At 46.0% G+C, this 21,602-nt stretch overlaps 1 protein-coding gene across 3 annotated transcripts in view; it reads right to left on the bottom strand.

Annotated features, from left to right (window-relative positions):
- Positions 1–21,602, bottom strand: part of PDE3A (phosphodiesterase 3A) — a 611,920-nt gene that overhangs the window by 481,590 nt on the left and 108,728 nt on the right. The window contains exon 1 of one of the 3 annotated variants that reach the window (XM_073650586.1): positions 9,227–9,549. The exons of the other annotated variants lie outside the window; for them this stretch is intronic. Within the exon in view, the coding sequence (XP_073506687.1) occupies positions 9,227–9,256 (30 nt within the window). The 5' untranslated portion in view covers positions 9,257–9,549. Of the gene's footprint in view, positions 1–9,226; positions 9,550–21,602 lie in introns of those variants that run through there. 3 annotated transcript variants of the gene reach the window in all.

The raw sequence follows: 21,602 nt of genomic DNA, 5'->3' as shown, positions 1-21,602 counted from the left end.
ATATATACTGACTCCACCTGTATACCGACCCCACCTGTATACCGACTCCACCTGTATACCGACCCCACCTGTATACTGATTGTATGTAAATATAATATATACTGACTCCACCTGTATACCGACCCCACCTGTATACCGACCCCACCTGTATACCGACCCCACCTGTATACTGATTGTATGTAAATATAATATATACTGACCCCACCTGTATACTGATTGTATGTAAATATAATATATACTGACTCCACCTGTATACCGACCCCACCTGTATACTGATTGTATGTAAATATAATATATACTGACCCCACCTGTATACCGACCCCACCTGTATACTGATTGTATGTAAATATAATATATACTGACTCCACCTGTATACTGATTGTATGTAAATATTATATACAGTTAGGTCCATATATATTTGGACAGAGAGAACATTTTTCTAGTTTTGCTTCTAGACATTTCCACAATGAATTTTAAACAAAACAATTCAGATGCAGTTGAAGTTCAGACTTTCAGCTTTCATTTGAGGGGATCCACATTAAAATTGGATGAAGGGTTTAGGAGTTTCAGCTCCTTAACATGTGCCACCCTGTTATTAAAGGGTCCAAAAGTAATTGGACAGTTGACTCTGCAGTTATTTCATGGACAGGTGTGGGCAATCCCTTCATTATGTCATTCTCCATTAAGCAGATACAAGGCCTGGAGTTGATTTGAGGTGTGGTGCTTGCATCTGGAAGGTTTTGCTGTGAAGTAAACATGCGGTCAAAGGAGCTCTCCATGCAGGTGAAACGAGCCATCCTTAAGCTGCAGAAACAGAAAAAACCCATCCGAGAAATTGCTACAATATTAGGAGCGGCAAAATCTACAGTTTGGTACATCCTGAGAAAGAAAGAAAGCACTGGTGAACTCATCAATGCAAAAAGACCTGGGCGCCCCTGGAAGACAACAGTGGTGGATGATCGCAGAATAATCTCCATGGTGAAGAGAAACCCCTTCACAACAGCCAACCAAGTGACCACCACTCTCCAGGAGGGAGGCGTATCAATATCCAAATCTACCATAAAGAGAAGACTGCATGAAAGTAACTACAGAGGGCTCACTGCACGGTGCAAGCCACTCATAAGCATCAAGAAGAAAAAGGCTAGACTGGACTATGCTAAAAAACATCTAAAAAAACCTGTATACTGACCACATGTATAATATATACTGACCCCACCTGTATAATATATACTGATCACATACAATGGGGAAAATAAGTATTTGATCCACTGCCGATTTTGCAGTTTTCCCACCTACAGAGAATGGAGAGATCTGTAATCTTTATCGTCGGTCACTTCACCTGAGAGAGACAGAATGTAAAAATAAAATCCAGAAAATCACATTGTAGGATTGTTACATAATTAATTTGCATTTTTTTTTGCATGAAATAAGTATTTGATGACCGACCAACCAGCAAGAATTCTGCCTCTCACAGACCTGTTAGTTTTTCTTTAAGAAGCCTCCTACTCTGCACTCGTTACCTGTATAATAGACACCTGTCCACACACTCAATCACACTCCAACCTCTCCAACATGGCCAAGACCAAAGAGCTGTCTAAGGACACCAGGGACAAAATTGTAGACCTGCACAAGGCTGGGATGGGCTACAGGACAATATTCAAGCAGCTTGGTGAGAAGGCAACTGTTGGCACAATTATTAGAAAATGGAAGAAACACAAGATGACGGTCAATCTTCCTCCGTCTGCGGCTCCATGCAAGATCTCGCCTTGTGGGGTAAGGATAATTCTGAGAAAGGTCAGGAATCAGCCCAGAACTACAAGGGAGGACCTGGTCAATAACCTGAAGAGAGCTGGGGCCACAGTCTAAAACATTACTGTTAGTAACACACTATGCCATCATGGATCAAAATCCTGCAGGGCACACAAGGTCCCCCGGCTCACGCCAGAACAAGTCCAGGACAGTTTGAAGTTCGCCAATGACCACCTGGATGATCCAGAGAAGTCATAGGAGAAGGTCATGTGGTTAGATGAGATCAAAATAGAACTTTTTGGTATCAACTCCACTCGCCGTGTTTGGAAGAAGAAGGAGGAGTACAACCCCAAAACACCTTCCCAACTGTGAAGCATGGTGAAGGAAACATCATACTTTGGGGGTGCTTTTCTGCAAAGGGGGCAGGACGACTGCACCATATTGAAGGGAGAATGGATGGGGTTATGTATCGTGAGATTTTGGCCAACAACCTCCTTCCCTCAGTAAGAGCCTTGAAGATGGGTCGTGGCTGGGTCTTCCAGCATGAGAATGACCCAAAACACACAGCGAGGGCAACTAAGGAGTGGCTCTGTAAGAAGCATTTCAAGGTCCTGGAGTGTCCTAGCCAGTCTTCACACCTGAACCCAATAGAAAATCTTTGGAGGGAGCTGAAACTCAATGTTGTCCAGTGTAGCGCTGGCGTCCCTGCCCTCTGCTAGGCAGGGACGCTGCTCCCCTCACCGCTCTGCTCCGTGCCCGGCGTCCTCTCCCCGCTCTGCTGTCAGCGCGCGCTCCTGCCCGGCGTCCTCTCCCCGCTCTGCTGTCAGCGCGCGCTCCGTCCCGGCGTCCTCCTCCTGCTCTGCTCTCGGCGCGCGCTCCTTCCCGGCCCCTGTGCTTAGGGCGCGCGCGCGCGTGCTCCCCTCCTCTTAAAGGGGCCGCGCGCGCCGCCCTAAAGAGTCCCCGGCCAATGGCCGGAGGACTTCATCATATAAAAGGCACCTCCTCCAAAATGGAGGTGCCCGAGCAATGTTGTTTGCACCTGTGTCTCACCTGTGCTTCAGCCCTCAGGTCCCGTTGCCAGTTACCTGCCAGTTACCTGCCAGTTTCCTGCCAGTTTCCTGCTAGTTACCTGCCTGATTCCTGCCTGAATACTTGTTACCTGCCTGCCTGCCTGAGGTCCGACGGTCTGCCTTACAACTCCGGTCAGTCTGTCTAAGGACCAACTTGTCCGCTCACCTGGGAGCGCACATCAGCTACCTGCCTGCTTGCCTGAGGTCCGACGGTCTGCCTTACAACTCCGGTCAGTCTGTCTATGGACCAGCTTGCCCGCTCACCTGGGAGCGCTTCTCCGCTACCTGCCTGCTTGCCAGCCCGGAGGCTCCGTTGTCACGTGCTGTGACCACCAGCTATCTCAGAGACTCTTGCCCGCCCACCTGGGAGCGCATCTCCGTTACCTGCCTGCTTGCCAGCCCGGAGGTCCCGTTGTCACGTGCGGTGACCACCAGCTATTCCAGAGACTCTTGCCCGCTCACCTGGGAGCGCTTCTCCGTTACCTACCTGCCTGCCAGCCCGGAGGTTCCGCCGTCACGTGCCGTGACCACCTGCTATTCCAGAGACTCTCGCTTGCTCACCTGGGAGCACACATCTACCATCTGCCTGCTAGCCTACCCGGAGGCTCTGCCATCACAGGTCGTACCTACCCCTTACCCAGAGACTGCCCTGATCACTTGCCGCAACTCCCTGTCCGTTCACCCAGAGACTGCCACCCGCTCCCTTACAAGGGCCGCCCCCTTGTATAGCAGCTCAGAGGTTCCGCCTCCTGGACCCGTTACAGTTTGCTCGGGACATGGAACCCGGTGGCACCCAAGCTCCCTCGCTCTCGGACCTCTGTCTTGAACTGTCCCGTCAGAGGTCCCAACAGGAGACCATCCTGGGTCACCTGCGGAATGTTAATACTCGCCTGAACACTCTGTCTGATCCACCAACAACCTCCGCCAGTACCATGGTATCCTTTTCCGGACCCCGGCTCTCTGCACCTCCTCGCTTCGGAGGCGACTCCGTCCTGGCTCGGGGCTTCATAAATCAGTGCACCCTGCATTTTGAACTATTATCCCACCAGTTTAACTCCGACCGAGCCAAAATTGCCTTTATCATGTCCCATCTCACCGGGGAGGCCCTGGCCTGGCTAAATCCTCTATGGGAGAGAGGAGATCCCCTGGTGTCCGACTTGCCTGCCTTTCTCATGGCTTTCCGGAAAGCCTTCGACGAACCCGGACGGAGGACCTCATCCGCATCTTCTCTGCTTCGCCTCCGTCAGGGAAGCCTCACCGTGGGCCAATATGCCATACGGTTCCGTACCCTTGCCTCGGAGCTGGCCTGGGATAACGAAGCCCTGGTATCCGTCTTCTGGGAGGGTCTGTCCGGCCGTATTAAAGATGAACTTGCTGGTCGGGACATTCCTACCACTCTCGATGATCTAATAACCCTTGCCACCCGGATTGACCTACGGTTCCAGGAGCGTGCCAAAGAGGTCACCCGTGAGAGAAGGATTCCACGTCTAGCTCCTACTTTCCAGGAACCCGTCATTCCTTCCGTTTCTCCACAGGTACACTCTCCTGAGCCTATGCAGGTCGACCAGACCAAGATGGTCAAATCCCGTCAGGATTTCCGCCGTGCCGAGGGGAGCTGCTTCTACTGTGGCAGTAAGGAGCATCTGATCCGTGCCTGCCCGGAGAGGTCGGGAGAACGCCTGTATCTAGGTTCACTCAGAGGGGTCGATCTAGACAAAAATAAATCCTCTCCATCCCTGCTGTTGTCAGTCTCAATCATCTGCGGGGAGAATCGTTATTCCGAACTAGCCCAACTTGACTCTGGAGCAGCCGGAAATCTTATTTCACAGTCCCTGGTGGAGAAATTCCGCATCCCCACCAAACCTCTGGCTGTACCCTTGTCTGTTGTTGCCGTGGATGGGGGCCTCTTACCTCGCCCCATCCAATTCATCACCGAATCCATTACTCTGCAGGTGGGAATGCTGCATTCAGAGAGTATCTCCTTTCACGTTCTGCCTGGTCTCCCTCACGCCCTCTTGCTAGGTCTGCCTTGGCTCCAGAGACATGCACCCGTGCTTGACTGGCAAACCGGAGAAGTCCTTCACTGGGGACAGGCCTGTCATAAAACCTGCCTGGTTCCCGTCCATTCCGTCCGTCCCTCTCCTATCCCAGCTAATCTACCTGGACTTCCGATTCCTTATTGGTCTAGTGCTGATGTCTTTGTTAAGGAGGAGGCAGAGACATCACCACCTCATAGACCATGTGACTGCCCCATCGATCCCGCCAGAGTAATGCAGGTGGCTCCCGTGAGTCTAAATTGTCTCCCTCCTGGTAAGACGTTCGTATCGGTACCTGATCGGGAGAGAATCCTACACTGGGGTCATTCGTCTAAACTAGCTGACCACGCCGGTCGGAAAAAGACCCTCCAGCTTATTACCCGACACTACTGGTGGCCTAACCTGCACAAGGATGTTATGGACTTTGTTTCTGCCTGTGTGTCCTGCGCCCGCAACAAAGTTCCGAGACACCTGTCGGCCGGCCGCCTTCTTCCTCTGCCAGTACCTGCTGCCCCCTGGCAGCATTTAGCGATGGACCCTCCTCAATTCCGTCCTGGGGATAAAGTCTGGCTCTCGTCCAAATATGTCCGACTCAAGATCCCTTCCTATAAGTTAGGGTCTCGGTTCATCGGCCCACTGGTGGTCATCGGTCAGATCAACCCGGTAACCTATAAATTGAAACTCCCGGCCAACTTACGGATCCCTAACTCCTTCCATGTATCTCTCCTCAAACCTGTGGTACTTAACTCTTTTTCTAAGTCTACAGGTACGCCTCCTGCTCTGGTTTCTGCTGAGGACAAGTTTGAGGTAGAGAACATTCTGGCCACCAAAAGGGTAAGAGGAAAGACCTTTTTTCTGGTAGATTGGAGGGGGTTTGGTCCTGAGGAGAGAACGTGGGAGCCCCGGGAGAACATCCATGCCCCTCTCATCCTAGCTAAATTTCTGTCTGGCCTAAAAAAGGGGGGGCCTAAAGGGGGGGGTACTGTAGCGCTGGCGTCCCTGCCCTCTGCTAGGCAGGGACGCTGCTCCCCTCACCGCTCTGCTCCGTGCCCGGCGTCCTCTCCCCGCTCTGCTGTCAGCGCGCGCTCCTGCCCGGCGTCCTCTCCCCGCTCTGCTGTCAGCGCGCGCTCCGTCCCGGCGTCCTCCTCCTGCTCTGCTCTCGGCGCGCGCTCCTTCCCGGCCCCTGTGCTTAGGGCGCGCGCGCGCGCGCGCTCCCCTCCTCTTAAAGGGGCCGCGCGCGCCGCCCTAAAGAGTCCCCGGCCAATGGCCGGAGGACTTCATCATATAAAAGGCACCTCCTCCAAAATGGAGGTACCCGAGCAATGTTGTTTGCACCTGTGTCTCACCTGTGCTTCAGCCCTCAGGTCCCGTTGCCAGTTACCTGCCAGTTACCTGCCAGTTTCCTGCCAGTTTCCTGCTAGTTACCTGCCTGATTCCTGCCTGAATACTTGTTACCTGCCTGCCTGCCTGAGGTCCGACGGTCTGCCTTACAACTCCGGTCAGTCTGTCTAAGGACCAACTTGTCCGCTCACCTGGGAGCGCACATCAGCTACCTGCCTGCTTGCCTGAGGTCCGACGGTCTGCCTTACAACTCCGGTCAGTCTGTCTATGGACCAGCTTGCCCGCTCACCTGGGAGCGCTTCTCCGCTACCTGCCTGCTTGCCAGCCCGGAGGCTCCGTTGTCACGTGCTGTGACCACCAGCTATCTCAGAGACTCTTGCCCGCCCACCTGGGAGCGCATCTCCGTTACCTGCCTGCTTGCCAGCCCGGAGGTCCCGTTGTCACGTGCGGTGACCACCAGCTATTCCAGAGACTCTTGCCCGCTCACCTGGGAGCGCTTCTCCGTTACCTACCTGCCTGCCAGCCCGGAGGTTCCGCCGTCACGTGCCGTGACCACCTGCTATTCCAGAGACTCTCGCTTGCTCACCTGGGAGCACACATCTACCATCTGCCTGCTAGCCTACCCGGAGGCTCTGCCATCACAGGTCGTACCTACCCCTTACCCAGAGACTGCCCTGATCACTTGCCGCAACTCCCTGTCCGTTCACCCAGAGACTGCCACCCGCTCCCTTACAAGGGCCGCCCCCTTGTATAGCAGCTCAGAGGTTCCGCCTCCTGGACCCGTTACATCCAGCAACAGCCCCGAAACCTGAAAGATCTGGAGAAGATGGAAGAGTGGGCCAAAATCCCTGCTGCAGTGTGTGCAAACCTGGTCAACAACTACAGGAAACGTGTCACGCAAGGTGTAAGAGAGACTAAGTGCAATACGAAGGGAAGGGGGAAAAGGGGGGATGTTCAATTACATCCAGATGCAACCCCGGCCACCAAAAATGACGAGAGAGGAGGTCCGCGGTTGCCTTACCACCTGGATGACCAGCAAGCACAGAGATATGATGTTCTTTAATAACCTTACGGCGCAGATTGGATGGTACAAATAACGTTCCTAAAGGGCAGGAGGCAGGGGCGTCCCCCAGACCCTCCAACACCTCACCCTCCAGTTCAGGATATGACGATGAAACCAATGTCGCCATTCTTCGACTGCCAATTTCATCGCCAAAAGTTCCCTATTACCCACGTCATAATTTCTCTCAGCCGAAGACAATTTTTTGGAAAAGAAGGTGCATGGACGCCATTTACCAGGGGACGAACCCTGAGACAACACAGCCCCAACCCCGACATCCGAAGCATCGACCTCCACAATAAAGGGTTGAGAAACATCGGGGTGACTGAGTATAGGAGCAGCGGCAAAATGATTCTTTAAGGAAGACAAAGCCTGGAGGGAGGCATCCGACCCTTTAGAAAGATCAGACCCCTTCTTAGTCATGTCAGTGAGGGGTTTCACTATAACAGAGTAATTATGGATGAATTTCCGGTAAAAATTAGTAAAGCCCAGAAAACGTAGATCCTTCAGGTTCTCGGGCCGTTCCCAGTCAAGGACAGCACGGATCATCTCCGGATCCATCTGAAAAACGACAAGTACCCCCAAAAACTGCACCTCCTGAACAGCGAAAACACATTTCTCTAGTTTGGCATATAGTTTGTTATCCTTTAATATCTGGAGCACCTGCTTAACATGCCCCCGATGGGTCTCAAAATCAGGTGAGTAAACCAAAATATCATCCAGGTAGACCACCACAAACCTGCCCACCAAATGATGGAAAATATCATTTATGAAATGCTGGAACACCGCAGGAGCATTGGTCAGACCGAAAGGCATAACCAGACTCTCAAAATGTCCTTCCGGGATATTGAACGCTGTTTTCCATTCGTCTCCTTCTCTGATTCTAACCAGATTGTAGACCCTCCTTAAATCCAACTTGGGGAACACCTTAGCTCCTACAACCTGGTAGAACAAATCAGGAATCAGAGGAAGAGGGTATGGATCTAGGAGGGTAATTTGCTTTAATTCGCGGAAATCTAAACAGGGACGTAGACCGCCATCTTTTTTTCTTCATGAAGAAGAACCCTGCAGCCACGGGCGAAGATGAGGGTCTGATATGTCCCTTCTCCAGACTTTCCACAATGAAATCCTTCATGGCTTGTCTCTCAGGGCCAGAAAGATTATACAGTCTGGACTTCGGTAGTTTAGCTCTGGGGGGTCAGGTTAATAGCATAGTCATAAGCACGATGAGGAGGCAAATCCTGACACCCCCTCTCAGAAAAAACATCCTCAAAACCAGACACAGAAGCAGGTAATATTTCTGTAGAGACAGTAGCAAGGGAAGTATCTAAACAGTTCTCATGGCAGTAATCTCCCCATTCAATAAGCTCCCCAGCCTGCCAGTCCACCAACGGATTATGTTTAACAAGCCAAGGAATACCCAAGACAATCGGAGTGGGAAGACCGTCCAGGACATAACAAGGGATTATTTCACAATGAACTGACCCCTCCCTCAGTCTTACATTATGTACAATCTGAGTAAATGCTTTCTGTGCAAGTGGCGCTGAGTCGATGGCAAAGATGGGAATAAGTTCAGCTAAAGCACAGCAAGCAAGACCATGAGTTCTCACAAACACAGAAATTTTCTCGGTTTTGCCCTCTAGCACCACCTCTGTTGTCGGGACAAAGCGGGAACTGCAGGTTGGCAACAAATGCACCCCTTGTTTATCCAACTCCAGACTACCAAGAGTTAATCGAGTCTCCTTTTGTTTAGGAATTGAAGGACGGGCCCCAATAAAATGTCCCTTTTTCCCACAAAAAAAACAAACATATGCCTCTTTTCTTGTGAGTCTCCGGGGAAATGTATGATGTAGAGACACTCCCTAACTGCATGGGTTCCTCCACCTCACAAGTACTGGTTCACCCCCAGACTACTCCCTTGGCAATGGTACACAACCCCGACAAGAAGACCCCGGAGAAGGTTGTCTCACCCGTCTATCAAGACGTATCGGCAATGACATGGCAGCCTCCAAGGACTGAGGGGTTTCATATACTGCCAAGGCATCTTTCAACCTTTCAGTAAGCCCCTCACACCATTGACTTCCAAGGGCTGAGTCCTTCCATTTGGAATCCGTCGCCCATCTACGGAATTCAGAAGTGTCCGTCTCCACTGACCGATTCCCCTGCTGAAGGCGACATAGCCGAGACTCAGCCAACACGACTCGGTCAGGGTCATCATAGATGAGGGCTAGAGCCCCGAAAAAACCCTCCACAGACTGGAGATAAACCGAGTCCTGTTGAAAAGAAAACGCCCAGGACTGAGGATCTCCCTGCAGTAGAGAGATCACAATACCAACCCGCTGCTCCTGATTACCGGAGGAGAAAGGACGAAGTTTAAAGTACAACTTGCAGTCCTCCTTGAACACAAAAAACATGTCCCTACCTCCAGAAAACCTGTCCGGGAGGGCAACCTTGGGTTCAGGCTGGACAGGCCTACCTGCAGAGACCCCCATATTAGCCACCTGTAGCCGCTGATGCTGCTGCTGAACCTCACAGCGGAGGCCAGTCACCTCCAGAGACAGACGGTGTAACTGCTCTGCGAGCTCCGCAATGGTGGAGAGGCGGTGAAAAGAGGCAGAGAGGCCGTGAAAAGAGGCAGAGAGGCCGTGAAAAGAGGCAGAGAGGCCGTGAAAAGAGGCAGAGAGGCCGTGAAAAGAGGCAGAGAGGCGGTGAAAAGAGGCAGAGAGGACGTGAAAAGAGGCAGAGAGGACGTGAAAAGAGGCAGAGAGGACGTGAAAAGAGGCAGAGAGGCCGTGAAAAGAGGCAGAGAGGCGGTGAAAAGAGGCAGAGAGGCCGTGAAAAGAGGCAGAGAGGCCGTGAAAAGAGGCAGAGAGGACGTGAAAAGAGGCCGTGAAAAGAGGCCGAGAAAAGAGGCCGTGAAAAGAGGCCGTGAAAAGAGGCAGAGAGGCCGTGAAAAGAGGCAGAGAGGCCGTGAAAAGAGGCAGAGAGGCCGTGAAAAGAGGCAGAGAGGCCGTGAAAAGAGGCAGAGAGGCCGTGAAAAGAGGCAGAGAGGCCGTGAAAAGAGGCAGAGAGGCCGTGAAAAGAGGCCGTGAAAAGAGGCAGAGAGGCCGTGAAAAGAGGCAGAGAGGCCGTGAAAAGAGGCGGTGAAAAGAGGCGGTGAGGCGGTGAAAAGAGGCGGAGAGGCAGTGAAAAGAGGCGGAGAGGCAGTGAAAAGAGGCGGAGAGGCAGTGAAAAGAGGCGGAGAGGCAGTGAAAAGAGGCGGAGAGGCAGTGAAAAGAGGCGGAGAGGCAGTGAAAAGAGGCGGAGAAGCAGTGAAAAGAGGCGGAGAAGCAGTGAAAAGAGGCGGAGAGGCCGTGAAAAGAGGCGGAGAGGCCGTGAAAAGAGGCGGAGAGGCAGTGAAAAGAGGCGGAGAGGCCGTGAAAAGAGGCGGAGAGGCAGTGAAAAGAGGCGGAGAGGCAGTGAAAAGAGGCGGAGAGGCAGTGAAAAGAGGCGGAGAGGCAGTGAAGAGAGGCGGAGAGGCAGTGAAGAGAGGCGGAGAGGCAGTGAAGAGAGGCGGAGAGGCAGTGAAGAGAGGCGGAGAGGCAGTGAAAAGAGGCGGAGAGGCCGTGAAAAGAGGCAGAGAGGCCGTGAAAAGAGGCAGAGAGGCCGTGAAAAGAGGCAGAGAGGCCGTGAAAAGAGGCCGTGAAAAGAGGCCGAGAGGCCGTGAAAAGAGGCCGAGAGGCCGTGAAAAGAGGCCGAGAGGCCGTGAAAAGAGGCGGTGAAAAGAGGCGGTGAAAAGAGGCGGAGAGGCAGTGAAAAGAGGCGGAGAGGCAGTGAAAAGAGGCGGAGAGGCAGTGAAAAGAGGCGGAGAGGCAGTGAAAAGAGGCGGAGAGGCCGTGAAAAGAGGCGGAGAGGCCGTGAAAAGAGGCGGAGAGGCCGTGAAAAGAGGCGGAGAGGCCGTGAAAAGAGGCGGAGAGGCCGTGAAAAGAGGCGGAGAGGCAGTGAAGAGAGGCGGAGAGGCAGTGAAGAGAGGCGGAGAGGCAGTGAAGAGAGGCGGAGAGGCAGTGAAAAGAGGCGGAGAGGCAGTGAAAAGAGGCGGAGAGGCAGTGAAGAGAGGCGGAGAGGCAGTGAAGAGAGGCGGAGAGGCAGTGAAGAGAGGCGGAGAGGCAGTGAAGAGAGGCGGAGAGGCCGTGAAAAGAGGCGGAGAGGCCGTGAAAAGAGGCGGAGAGGCAGTGAAAAGAGGCGGAGAGGCAGTGAAGAGAGGCGGAGAGGCAGTGAAAAGAGGCGGAGAGGCAGTGAAAAGAGGCGGAGAGGCAGTGAAGAGAGGCGGAGAGGCAGTGAAGAGAGGCGGAGAGGCAGTGAAAAGAGGCGGAGAGGCAGTGAAGAGAGGCGGAGAGGCAGTGAAGAGAGGCGGAGAGGCAGTGAAAAGAGGCGGAGAGGCAGTGAAGAGAGGCGGAGAGGCAGTGAAAAGAGGCGGAGAGGCAGTGAAAAGAGGAGGAGAAAAGAAGCGGAGAGTTGGGGAAACCTGCAAAATCAGCAGTGGATCAAATCCTTATTTTCCCCACAGTGTAGAATATATACTGATCACCTATGTAATAGACACCGACCCCTCCTGTATATTGATCACAAATATAGTATGTGTGGCTCAGTGCTCAGCACTGTAATCTATACATAGAGCAGCACTGTGGCTCAGTGGTCAGCACTGTAATATATATATATAAGGCAGCACGGTGGCTCAGTGGTCAGCACTGTAATATATATATAAGGCAGCACGGTGGCTCAGTGGTCAGCACTGTAATATATATATATAAGGCAGCACGGTGGCTCAGTGGTCAGCACTGTAATATATATATAAGGCAGCACGGTGGCTCAGTGGTCAGCACTGTAATACATAAATAGGGCAGCACGGTGGCTCAGTGGTCAGCAATGTAATATATATATATGGCAGCACGGTGGCTCAGTGGTCAGCACTGTAATATATACATAGGGCAGCACGATGGCTCAGTGGTCAGCACTGTAATACATACATAGGGCAGCACGGTGGCTCAGTGGTAAGCAATGTAATATATATATATAAGGCAGCACGGTGGCTCAGTGGTCAGCACTGTAATACATACATAGGGCAGCACAGTGGCTCAGTGGTCAGCAATGTAATATATATAAGGCAGCACGGTGGCTCAGTGGTCAGCAATGTAATATATATATAACGCAGCACGGTGGCTCAGTGGTCAGCACTGTAATACATACATAGGGCAGCACGGTGGCTCAGTGGTCAGCAATGTAATATATATATAAGGCAGCACGGTGGCTCAGTGGTCAGCAATGTAATATATATATATAAGGCAGCACGGTGGCTCAGTGGTCAGCACTGTAATACATACATAGGGCAGCACGGTGGCTCAGTGGTCAGCAATGTAATATATATATAAGGCAGCACGGTGGCTCAGTGGTCAGCACTGTAATATATATATATAAGGCAGCACGGTGGCTCAGTGGTCAGCACTGTAATATATATATAAGGCAGCACGGTGGCTCAGTGGTCAGCACTGTAATACATACATAGGGCAGCACGGTGGCTCAGTGGTCAGCAATGTAATATATATATAAGGCAGCACGGTGGCTCAGTGGTCAGCACTGTAATATATACATAGGGCAGCACGATGGCTCAGTGGTCAGCACTGTAATACATACATAGGGCAGCACGATGGCTCAGTGGTCAGCAATGTAATATATATATATAAGGCAGCACGGTGGCTCAGTGGTCAGCACTGTAATACATACATAGGGCAGCACGGTGGCTCAGTGGTCAGCAATGTAATATATATAAGGCAGCACGGTGGCTCAGTGGTCAGCAATGTAATATATATATAAGGCAGCACGGTGGCTCAGTGGTCAGCACTGTAATACATACATAGGGCAGCACGGTGGCTCAGTGGTCAGCAATGTAATATATATATAAGGCAGCACGGTGGCTCAGTGGTCAGCAATGTAATATATATATAAGGCAGCACGGTGGCTCAGTGGTCAGCAATGAAATATATATATAAGGCAGCACGGTGGCTCAGTGGTCAGCAATGTAATATATACACAGGACAGCACGGTGTGTCCTTCTGTCTGAAGCCTCTATAGACTGAGCATGCTCAGCGTGGCGCCATGACGACAAGATGTCCAGGACAAGAGAGATTGTGAGTGAGTACACCCCTGTATTATCAGTACATTATATATACAGTGCTCAGTATAAGTGAGTACACCCCTGTATTATCAGTACATTATATATACAGCGCTCAGTATAAGTGATTACTCCCCTGTATTATCAGTACATTATATATACAGTGCTCAGTATAAGTGAGTACACCCCTGTATTATCAGTACATTATATATACAGGGCTCAGTATAAGTGAGTACACCCCTGTATTATCAGTACATTATATATACAGTGCTCAGTATAAGTGAGTACACCCCTGTATTATCAGTACATTATATATACAGCGCTCAGTATAAGTGAGTACACCCCTGTATTATCAGTACATTATATATACTGTGCTCAGTATAAGTGAGTACACCCCTGTATTATCAGTACATTATATATACAGTGCTCAGTATAAGTGAGTACACTCCTGTATTATCAGTACATTATATATACAGCGCTCAGTATAAGTGAGTACACCCCTGTATTATCAGTACATTATATATACAGGGCTCAGTATAAGTGATTACTCCCCTGTATTATCAGTACATTATATATACAGTGCTCAGTATAAGTGAGTATACCCCTGTATTATCAGTACATTATATATACAGCGCTCAGCATAAGTGAGTACACCCCCTGTATTATCAGTACATTATATATACAGAGCTCAGTATAAGTGAGTACACCCCTGTATTATCAGTACATTATATATACAGGGCTCAGCATAAGAGAGTACACCCCTGTATTATCAGTACATTATATATACAGAGCTCAGCATAAGTGAGTACACCCCTGTATTATCAGTACATTATATATACAGGGCTCAGTATAAGTGAGTACACCCCTGTATTATCAGTACATTATATATACAGGGCTCAGTATAAGTGAGTACACCCCTGTATTATCAGAACATTATATATACTGTGCTCAGTATAAGTGAGTACACCCCTGTATTATCAGTACATTATATATACAGTGCTCTGTATAAGTGATTACACCCCTGTATTATCAGTACATTATATATACAGCGCTCAGTATAAGTGAGTACACCCCTGTATTATCAGTACATTATATATACAGGGCTCAGTATAAGTGAGTACACCCCTGTATTATCAGAACATTATATATACTGTGCTCAGTATAAGTGAGTACACCCCTGTATTATCAGTACATTATATATACAGTGCTCTGTATAAGTGATTACACCCCTGTATTATCAGTACATTATATATACAGGGCTCAGCATAAGAGAGTACACCCCTGTATTATCAGTACATTATATATACAGGGCTCAGTATAAGTGATTACACCCCTGTATTATCAGTACATTATATATACAGGGCTCAGTATAAGTGATTACACCCCTGTATTATCAGTACATTATATATACAGGGCTCAGCATAAGAGAGTACACCCCTGTATTATCAGTACATTATATATACAGGGCTCAGTATAAGTGAGTACACCCCTGTATTATCAGTACATTATATATACAGCGCTCAGTATAAGTGAGTACACCCCTGTATTATCAGTACATTATATATACAGGGCTCAGTATAAGTGAGTACACTCCTGTATTATCAGTACATTATATATACAGGGCTCAGTATAAGTGAGTACACCCCTGTATTATCAGTACATTATATATACAGGGCTCAGTATAAGTGAGTACACCCCTGTATTATCAGTACATTATATATACAGGGATCAGTATAAGTGATTACACCCCTGTATTATCAGTACATTATATATACAGGGCTCAGTATAAGAGAGTACACCCCTGTATTATCAGTACATTATATATACAGGGCTCAGTATAAGTGATTACACCCCTGTATTATCAGTACATTATATATACAGCGCTCAGTATAAGTGAGTACACCCCTGTATTATCAGTACATTATATATACAGGGCTCAGTATAAGTGAGTACACACCTGTATTATCAGTACATTATATATACAGTGCTCAGTATAAGTGAGTACACCCCTGTATTATCAGTACATTATATATACAGCGCTCAGTATAAGTGAGTACACCCCTGTATTATCAGTACATTATACATACAGCGATCAGCGTAAGTGAGTACACCCCTGTATTATCAGTACATTATATATACAGCGCTCAGTATAAGTGAGTACACCCCTGTATTATCAGTACATTATATATACAGGGCTCAGCATAAGAGAGTACACCCCTGTATTATCAGTACATTATATATACAGCGCTCAGTATAAGTGAGTACACCCCTGTATTATCAGTACATTATACATACAGCGATCAGCGTAAGTGAGTACACCCCTGTATTATCAGTACATTATATATACAGCGCTCAGTATAAGTGAGTACACCCCTGTATTATCAGTACATTATATATACAGGGCTCAGTATAAGTGAGTACACCCCTGTATTATCAGTACATTATATATACAGGGCTCAGTATAAGTGAGTACACCCCTGTATTATCAGTACATTATATATACAGCGCTCAGTATAAGTGAGTACACCCCTGTATTATCAGTATATTATATATACAGCGCTCAGTATAAGTGAGTACACCCCTGTATTATCAGTACATTATATATACAGGGCTCAGTATAAGCGAGTACACCCCTGTATTATCAGTACATTATATATACAGAGCTCAGTATAAGTGATTACACCCCTGTATTATCAGTACATTATATATACAGGGCTCAGTATAAGTGAGTACACCCCTGTATTATCAGTACATTATATATACAGTGCTCAGTATAAGTGAGTACACCCCTGTATTATCAGTACATTATATATACAGCGCTCAGTATAAGTGAGTACACCCCTGTATTATCAGTACATTATATATACAGGGCTCAGCATAAGTGATTACACCCCTGTATTATCAGTACATTATATATACAGCGCTCAGTATAAGTGAGTACACTCCTGTATTATCAGTACATTATATATACAGGGCTCAGCATAAGTGATTACACCCCTGTATTATCAGTACATTATATATACAGGGCTCAGCATAAGTGATTACACCCCTGTATTATCAGTACATTATATATACAGGGCTCAGTATAAGTGAGTACACCCCTGTATTATCAGTACATTATATATACAGTGCTCAGAATAAGTGAGTACACCCCTGTATTATCAGTACATTATATATACAGCGCTCAGTATAAGTGAGTACACCCCTGTATTATCAGTACATTATATATACAGGGCTCAGTATAAGTGAGTACATCCCTGTATTATCAGTACATTATATATACAGCGCTCAGTATAAGTGAGTACACCCCCTGTATACCCCTTGATAAAGGCGCATTGCCGAAACGCGCGTCGGGGCTGGCACATACGTGGGCTTTTCACCTCAGGTAATTACTATAGAAGCACAAGCTTCCCGTTTAGAATGATTACAATTAATGTATACTTTGTATGGAGTCTCCATTGATCACACATATATTTGATACTATCATTTGTATATACCTCTGATACATATGTTATTATGTTATCTATGGAGCTCCTTTGCTCATTATATGTGCCATTTTATTTATTGTGAGTTTCTCTATATATACATCCGCACCCCCAATTTTGTATTGTTATATGTAACCTCTTTAATAAAATATATGCTATTTATTACACTTTCTGAAAGTATCATCTGTCTTGAGCTTTGCTCTCTCTCCCCCCTGTATTATCAGTACATTATATATACAGCGCTCAGTATAAGTGAGTACACCCCTGTATTATCAGTACATTATATATACAGGACTCAGTATAAGTGAGTACACCCCTGTATTATCAGTACATTATATATACAGCGCTCAGTATAAGTGAGTACACCCCTGTATTATCAGTACATTATATATACAGCGCTCAGTATAAGTGAGTACACCCCTGTATTATCAGTACATTATATATACAGCGCTCAGTATAAGTGAGTACACCCCTGTATTATCAGTACATTATATATACAGCGCTCAGTATAAGTGATTACACCCCTGTATTATCAGTACATTATATATACAGAGCTCAGTATAAGTGAGTACACCCCTGTATTATCAGTACATTATATATACAGTGCTCAGTATAAGTGAGTGCACCCCTGTATTATCAGTACATTATATATACAGGGCTCAGCATAAGAGAGTACACCCCTGTTTTATTATCAGTACATTATATATACAGTGCTCAGTATAAGTGAGTGCACCCCTGTATTATCAGTACATTATATATACAGGGCTCAGCATAAGAGAGTACACCCCTGTATTATCAGTACATTATATATACAGCGCTCAGTATAAGTGAGTACACCCCTGTATTATCAGTACATTATATATACAGCGCTCAGTATAAGTGAGTGCACCCCTGTATTATCAGTACATTATATATACAGGGCTCAGCATAAGAGAGTACACCCCTGTTTTATTATCAGTACATTATATATACAGTGCTCAGTATAAGTGAGTACACCCCTGTATTATCAGTACATTATATATACAGCGCTCAGTATAAGTGAATACACCCCTGTATTATCAGTACATTATATATACAGTGCTCAGTATAAGTGAGTACACCCCTGTATTATCAGTACATTATATATACAGGGCTCAGTATAAGTGAGTACACCCCTGTATTATCAGTACATTATATATACAGGGCTCAGCATAAGAGAGTACACCCCTGTTTTATTATCAGTACATTATATATACAGTGCTCAGTATAAGTGAGTGCACCCCTGTATTATCAGTACATTATATATACAGTGCTCAGTATAAGTGAGTACACCCCTGTATTATCAGTACATTATATATACAGGGCTCAGTATAAGCGAGTACACCCCTGTATTATCAGTACATTATATATACAGTGCTCAGTATAAGTGAGTACACCCCTGTATTATCAGTACATTATATATACAGTGCTCAGTATAAGTGAGTACACCCCTGTATTATCAGTACATTATATATACAGGGCTCAGCATAAGTGAGTACACCCCTGTATTATCAGTACATTATATATACAGGGCTCAGTATAAGTGATTACACCCCTGTATTATCAGTACATTATATATACAGCGCTCAGTATAAGTGAATACACCCCTGTATTATCAGTACATTATATATACAGTGCTCAGTATAAGTGATTACACCCCTGTATTATCAGTACATTATATATACAGGGCTCAGTATAAGTGAGTACACCCCTGTATTATCAGTACATTATATATACAGGGCTCAGTATAAGTGAGTACACCCCTGTATTATCAGTACATTATATATACAGGGCTCAGTATAAGTGAGTACACCCCTGTATTATCAGTACATTATATATACAGGGCTCAGTATAAGGGAGTACACCCCTGTATTATCAGTACATTATATATACAGCGCTCAGTATAAGTGAGTACACCCCTGTATTATCAGTACATTATATATACAGAGCTCAGTATAAGTGAGTACACCCCTGTATTATCAGTACATTATATATACAGGGCTCAGTATAAGTGAGTACACCCCTGTATTATCAGTACATTATATATACAGGGCTCAGTATAAGTGAGTACACCCCTGTATTATCAGTACATTATATATACAGGGCTCAGTATAAGTGAGTACACCCCTGTATTATCAGTACATTATATATACAGGGCTCAGTATAAGTGAGTACACCCCTGTATTATCAGTACATTATATATACAGGGCTCAGTATAAGCGAGTACACCCCTGTATTATCAGTACATTATATATACAGTGCTCAGTATAAGTGAGTACACCCCTGTATTATCAGTACATTATATATACAGGGCTCAGCATAAGAGAGTACACCCCTGTTTTATTATCAGTACATTATATATACAGTGCTCAGTATAAGTGAGTACACCCCTGTATTATCAGTACATTATATATACAGGGCTCAGCATAAGAGAGTACACCCCTGTTTTATTATCAGTACATTATATATACAGCGCTCAGTATAAGTGAGTACACCCCTGTATTATCAGTACATTATATATACAGCGCTCATCATAAGTGAGTACACCCCTGTATTATCAGTACATTATATATACAGCGCTCATCATAAGTGAGTACACCCCTGTATTATCAGTACATTATATATACAGTGCTCAGTATAAGTGAGTACACCCCTGTATTATCAGTACATTATATATACAGGGCTCAGCATAAGAGAGTACACCCCTGTTTTATTATCAGTACATTATATATACAGTGCTCAGTATAAGTGAGTACACCCCTGTATTATCAGTACATTATATATACAGGGCTCAGTGTAAGTGAGTACACCCCTGTATTATCAGTACATTATATATACAGTGCTCAGCATAAGTGAATACACCCCTGTATTATCAGTACATTATATATACAGGGCTCAGTATAAGTGAGTACACCCCTGTATTATCAGTACATTATATATACAGAGCTCAGTATAAGCGAGTACACCCCTGTATTATCAGTACATTATATATACAGGGCTCAGTATAAGTGAGTACACCCCTGTATTATCAGTACATTATATATACAGCGCTCAGTATAAGTGATTACACCCCTGTATTATCAGTACATTATATATACAGGGCTCAGTATAAGTGAGTACACCCCTGTATTATCAGTACATTATATATACAGCGCTCAGTATAAGTGAGTACACCCCTGTATTATCAGTACATTATATATACAGTGCTCAGTATAAGTGAGTACACCCCTGTATTATCAGTACATTATATATACAGGGCTCAGTATAAGTGAGTACACCCCTGTATTATCAGTACATTATATATACAGCGCTCAGTATAAGTGAGTACACCCCTGTATTATCAGTACATTATATATACAGAGCTCAGTATAAGTGAGTACACCCCTGTATTATCAGTACATTATATATACAGCGCTCAGTATAAGTGAGTACACCCCCTGTATTATCAGTACATTATATATACAGAGCTCAGTATAAGTGAGTACACCCCTGTATTATCAGTACATTATATATACAGTGCTCAGTATAAGTGAGTACACCCCTGTATTATCAGTACATTATATATACAGGGCTCAGTATAAGTGAGTACACCCCTGTATTATCAGTACATTATATATACAGGGCTCAGTATAAGTGAGTACACCCCTGTATTATCAGTACATTATATATACAGAGCTCAGTATAAGTGAGTACACCCCTGTATTATCAGTACATTATATATACAGAGCTCAGTATAAGTGAGTACACCCCTGTATTATCAGTACATTATATATACAGAGCTCAGTATAAGCGAGTACACCCCTGTATTATCAGTACATTATATATACAGGGCTCAGTATAAGTGAGTACACCCCTGTATTATCAGTACATTATATATACAGAGCTCAGTATAAGTGAGTACACCCCTGTATTATCAGTACATTATATATACAGGGCTCAGTATAAGTGAGTACACCCCTGTATTATCAGTACATTATATATACAGGGCTCAGTATAAGTGAGTACACCCCTGTATTATCAGTACATTATATATACAGGGCTCAGTATAAGTGAGTACACCCCCTGTATTATCAGTACATTATATATACAGCGCTCAGTATAAGTGAGTACACCCCTGTATTATCAGTACATTATATATACAGGGCTCAGTATAAGTGAGTACACCCCTGTATTATCAGTACATTATATATACAGCGCTCAGTATGAGTGAGTACACCCCTGTATTATCAGTACATTATATATACAGTGCTCAGTATAAGTGAGTACACCCCTGTATTATCAGTACATTATATATACAGGGCTCAGCATAAGTGAGTACACCCCTGTATTATCAGTACATTATATATACAGAGCTCAGTATAAGTGAGTACACCCCTGTATTATCAGTACATTATATATACAGGGCTCAGTATAAGTGAGTACACCCCTGTATTATCAGTACATTATATATACAGGGCTCAGTATAAGTGAGTACACCCCTGTATTATCAGTACATTATATATACAGGGCTCAGTATAAGTGAGTACACCCCTGTATTATCAGTACATTATATATACAGCGCTCAGTATAAGTGAGTACACCCCTGTATTATCAGTACATTATATATACAGGGCTCAGTATAAGTGAGTACACCCCTGTATTATCAGTACATTATATATACAGTGCTCAGTATAAGTGAGTACACCCCTGTATTAT

Source organism: Phyllobates terribilis, unplaced genomic scaffold, assembly GCF_046119375.1.
Source record: "Phyllobates terribilis strain yellow unplaced genomic scaffold, ASM4611937v1 Scaffold_10__3_contigs__length_209671492, whole genome shotgun sequence".
Taxonomy (NCBI): Eukaryota; Metazoa; Chordata; class Amphibia; order Anura; family Dendrobatidae; genus Phyllobates; species Phyllobates terribilis.
This window is presented reverse-complemented; position numbering and strand designations above follow the sequence as displayed.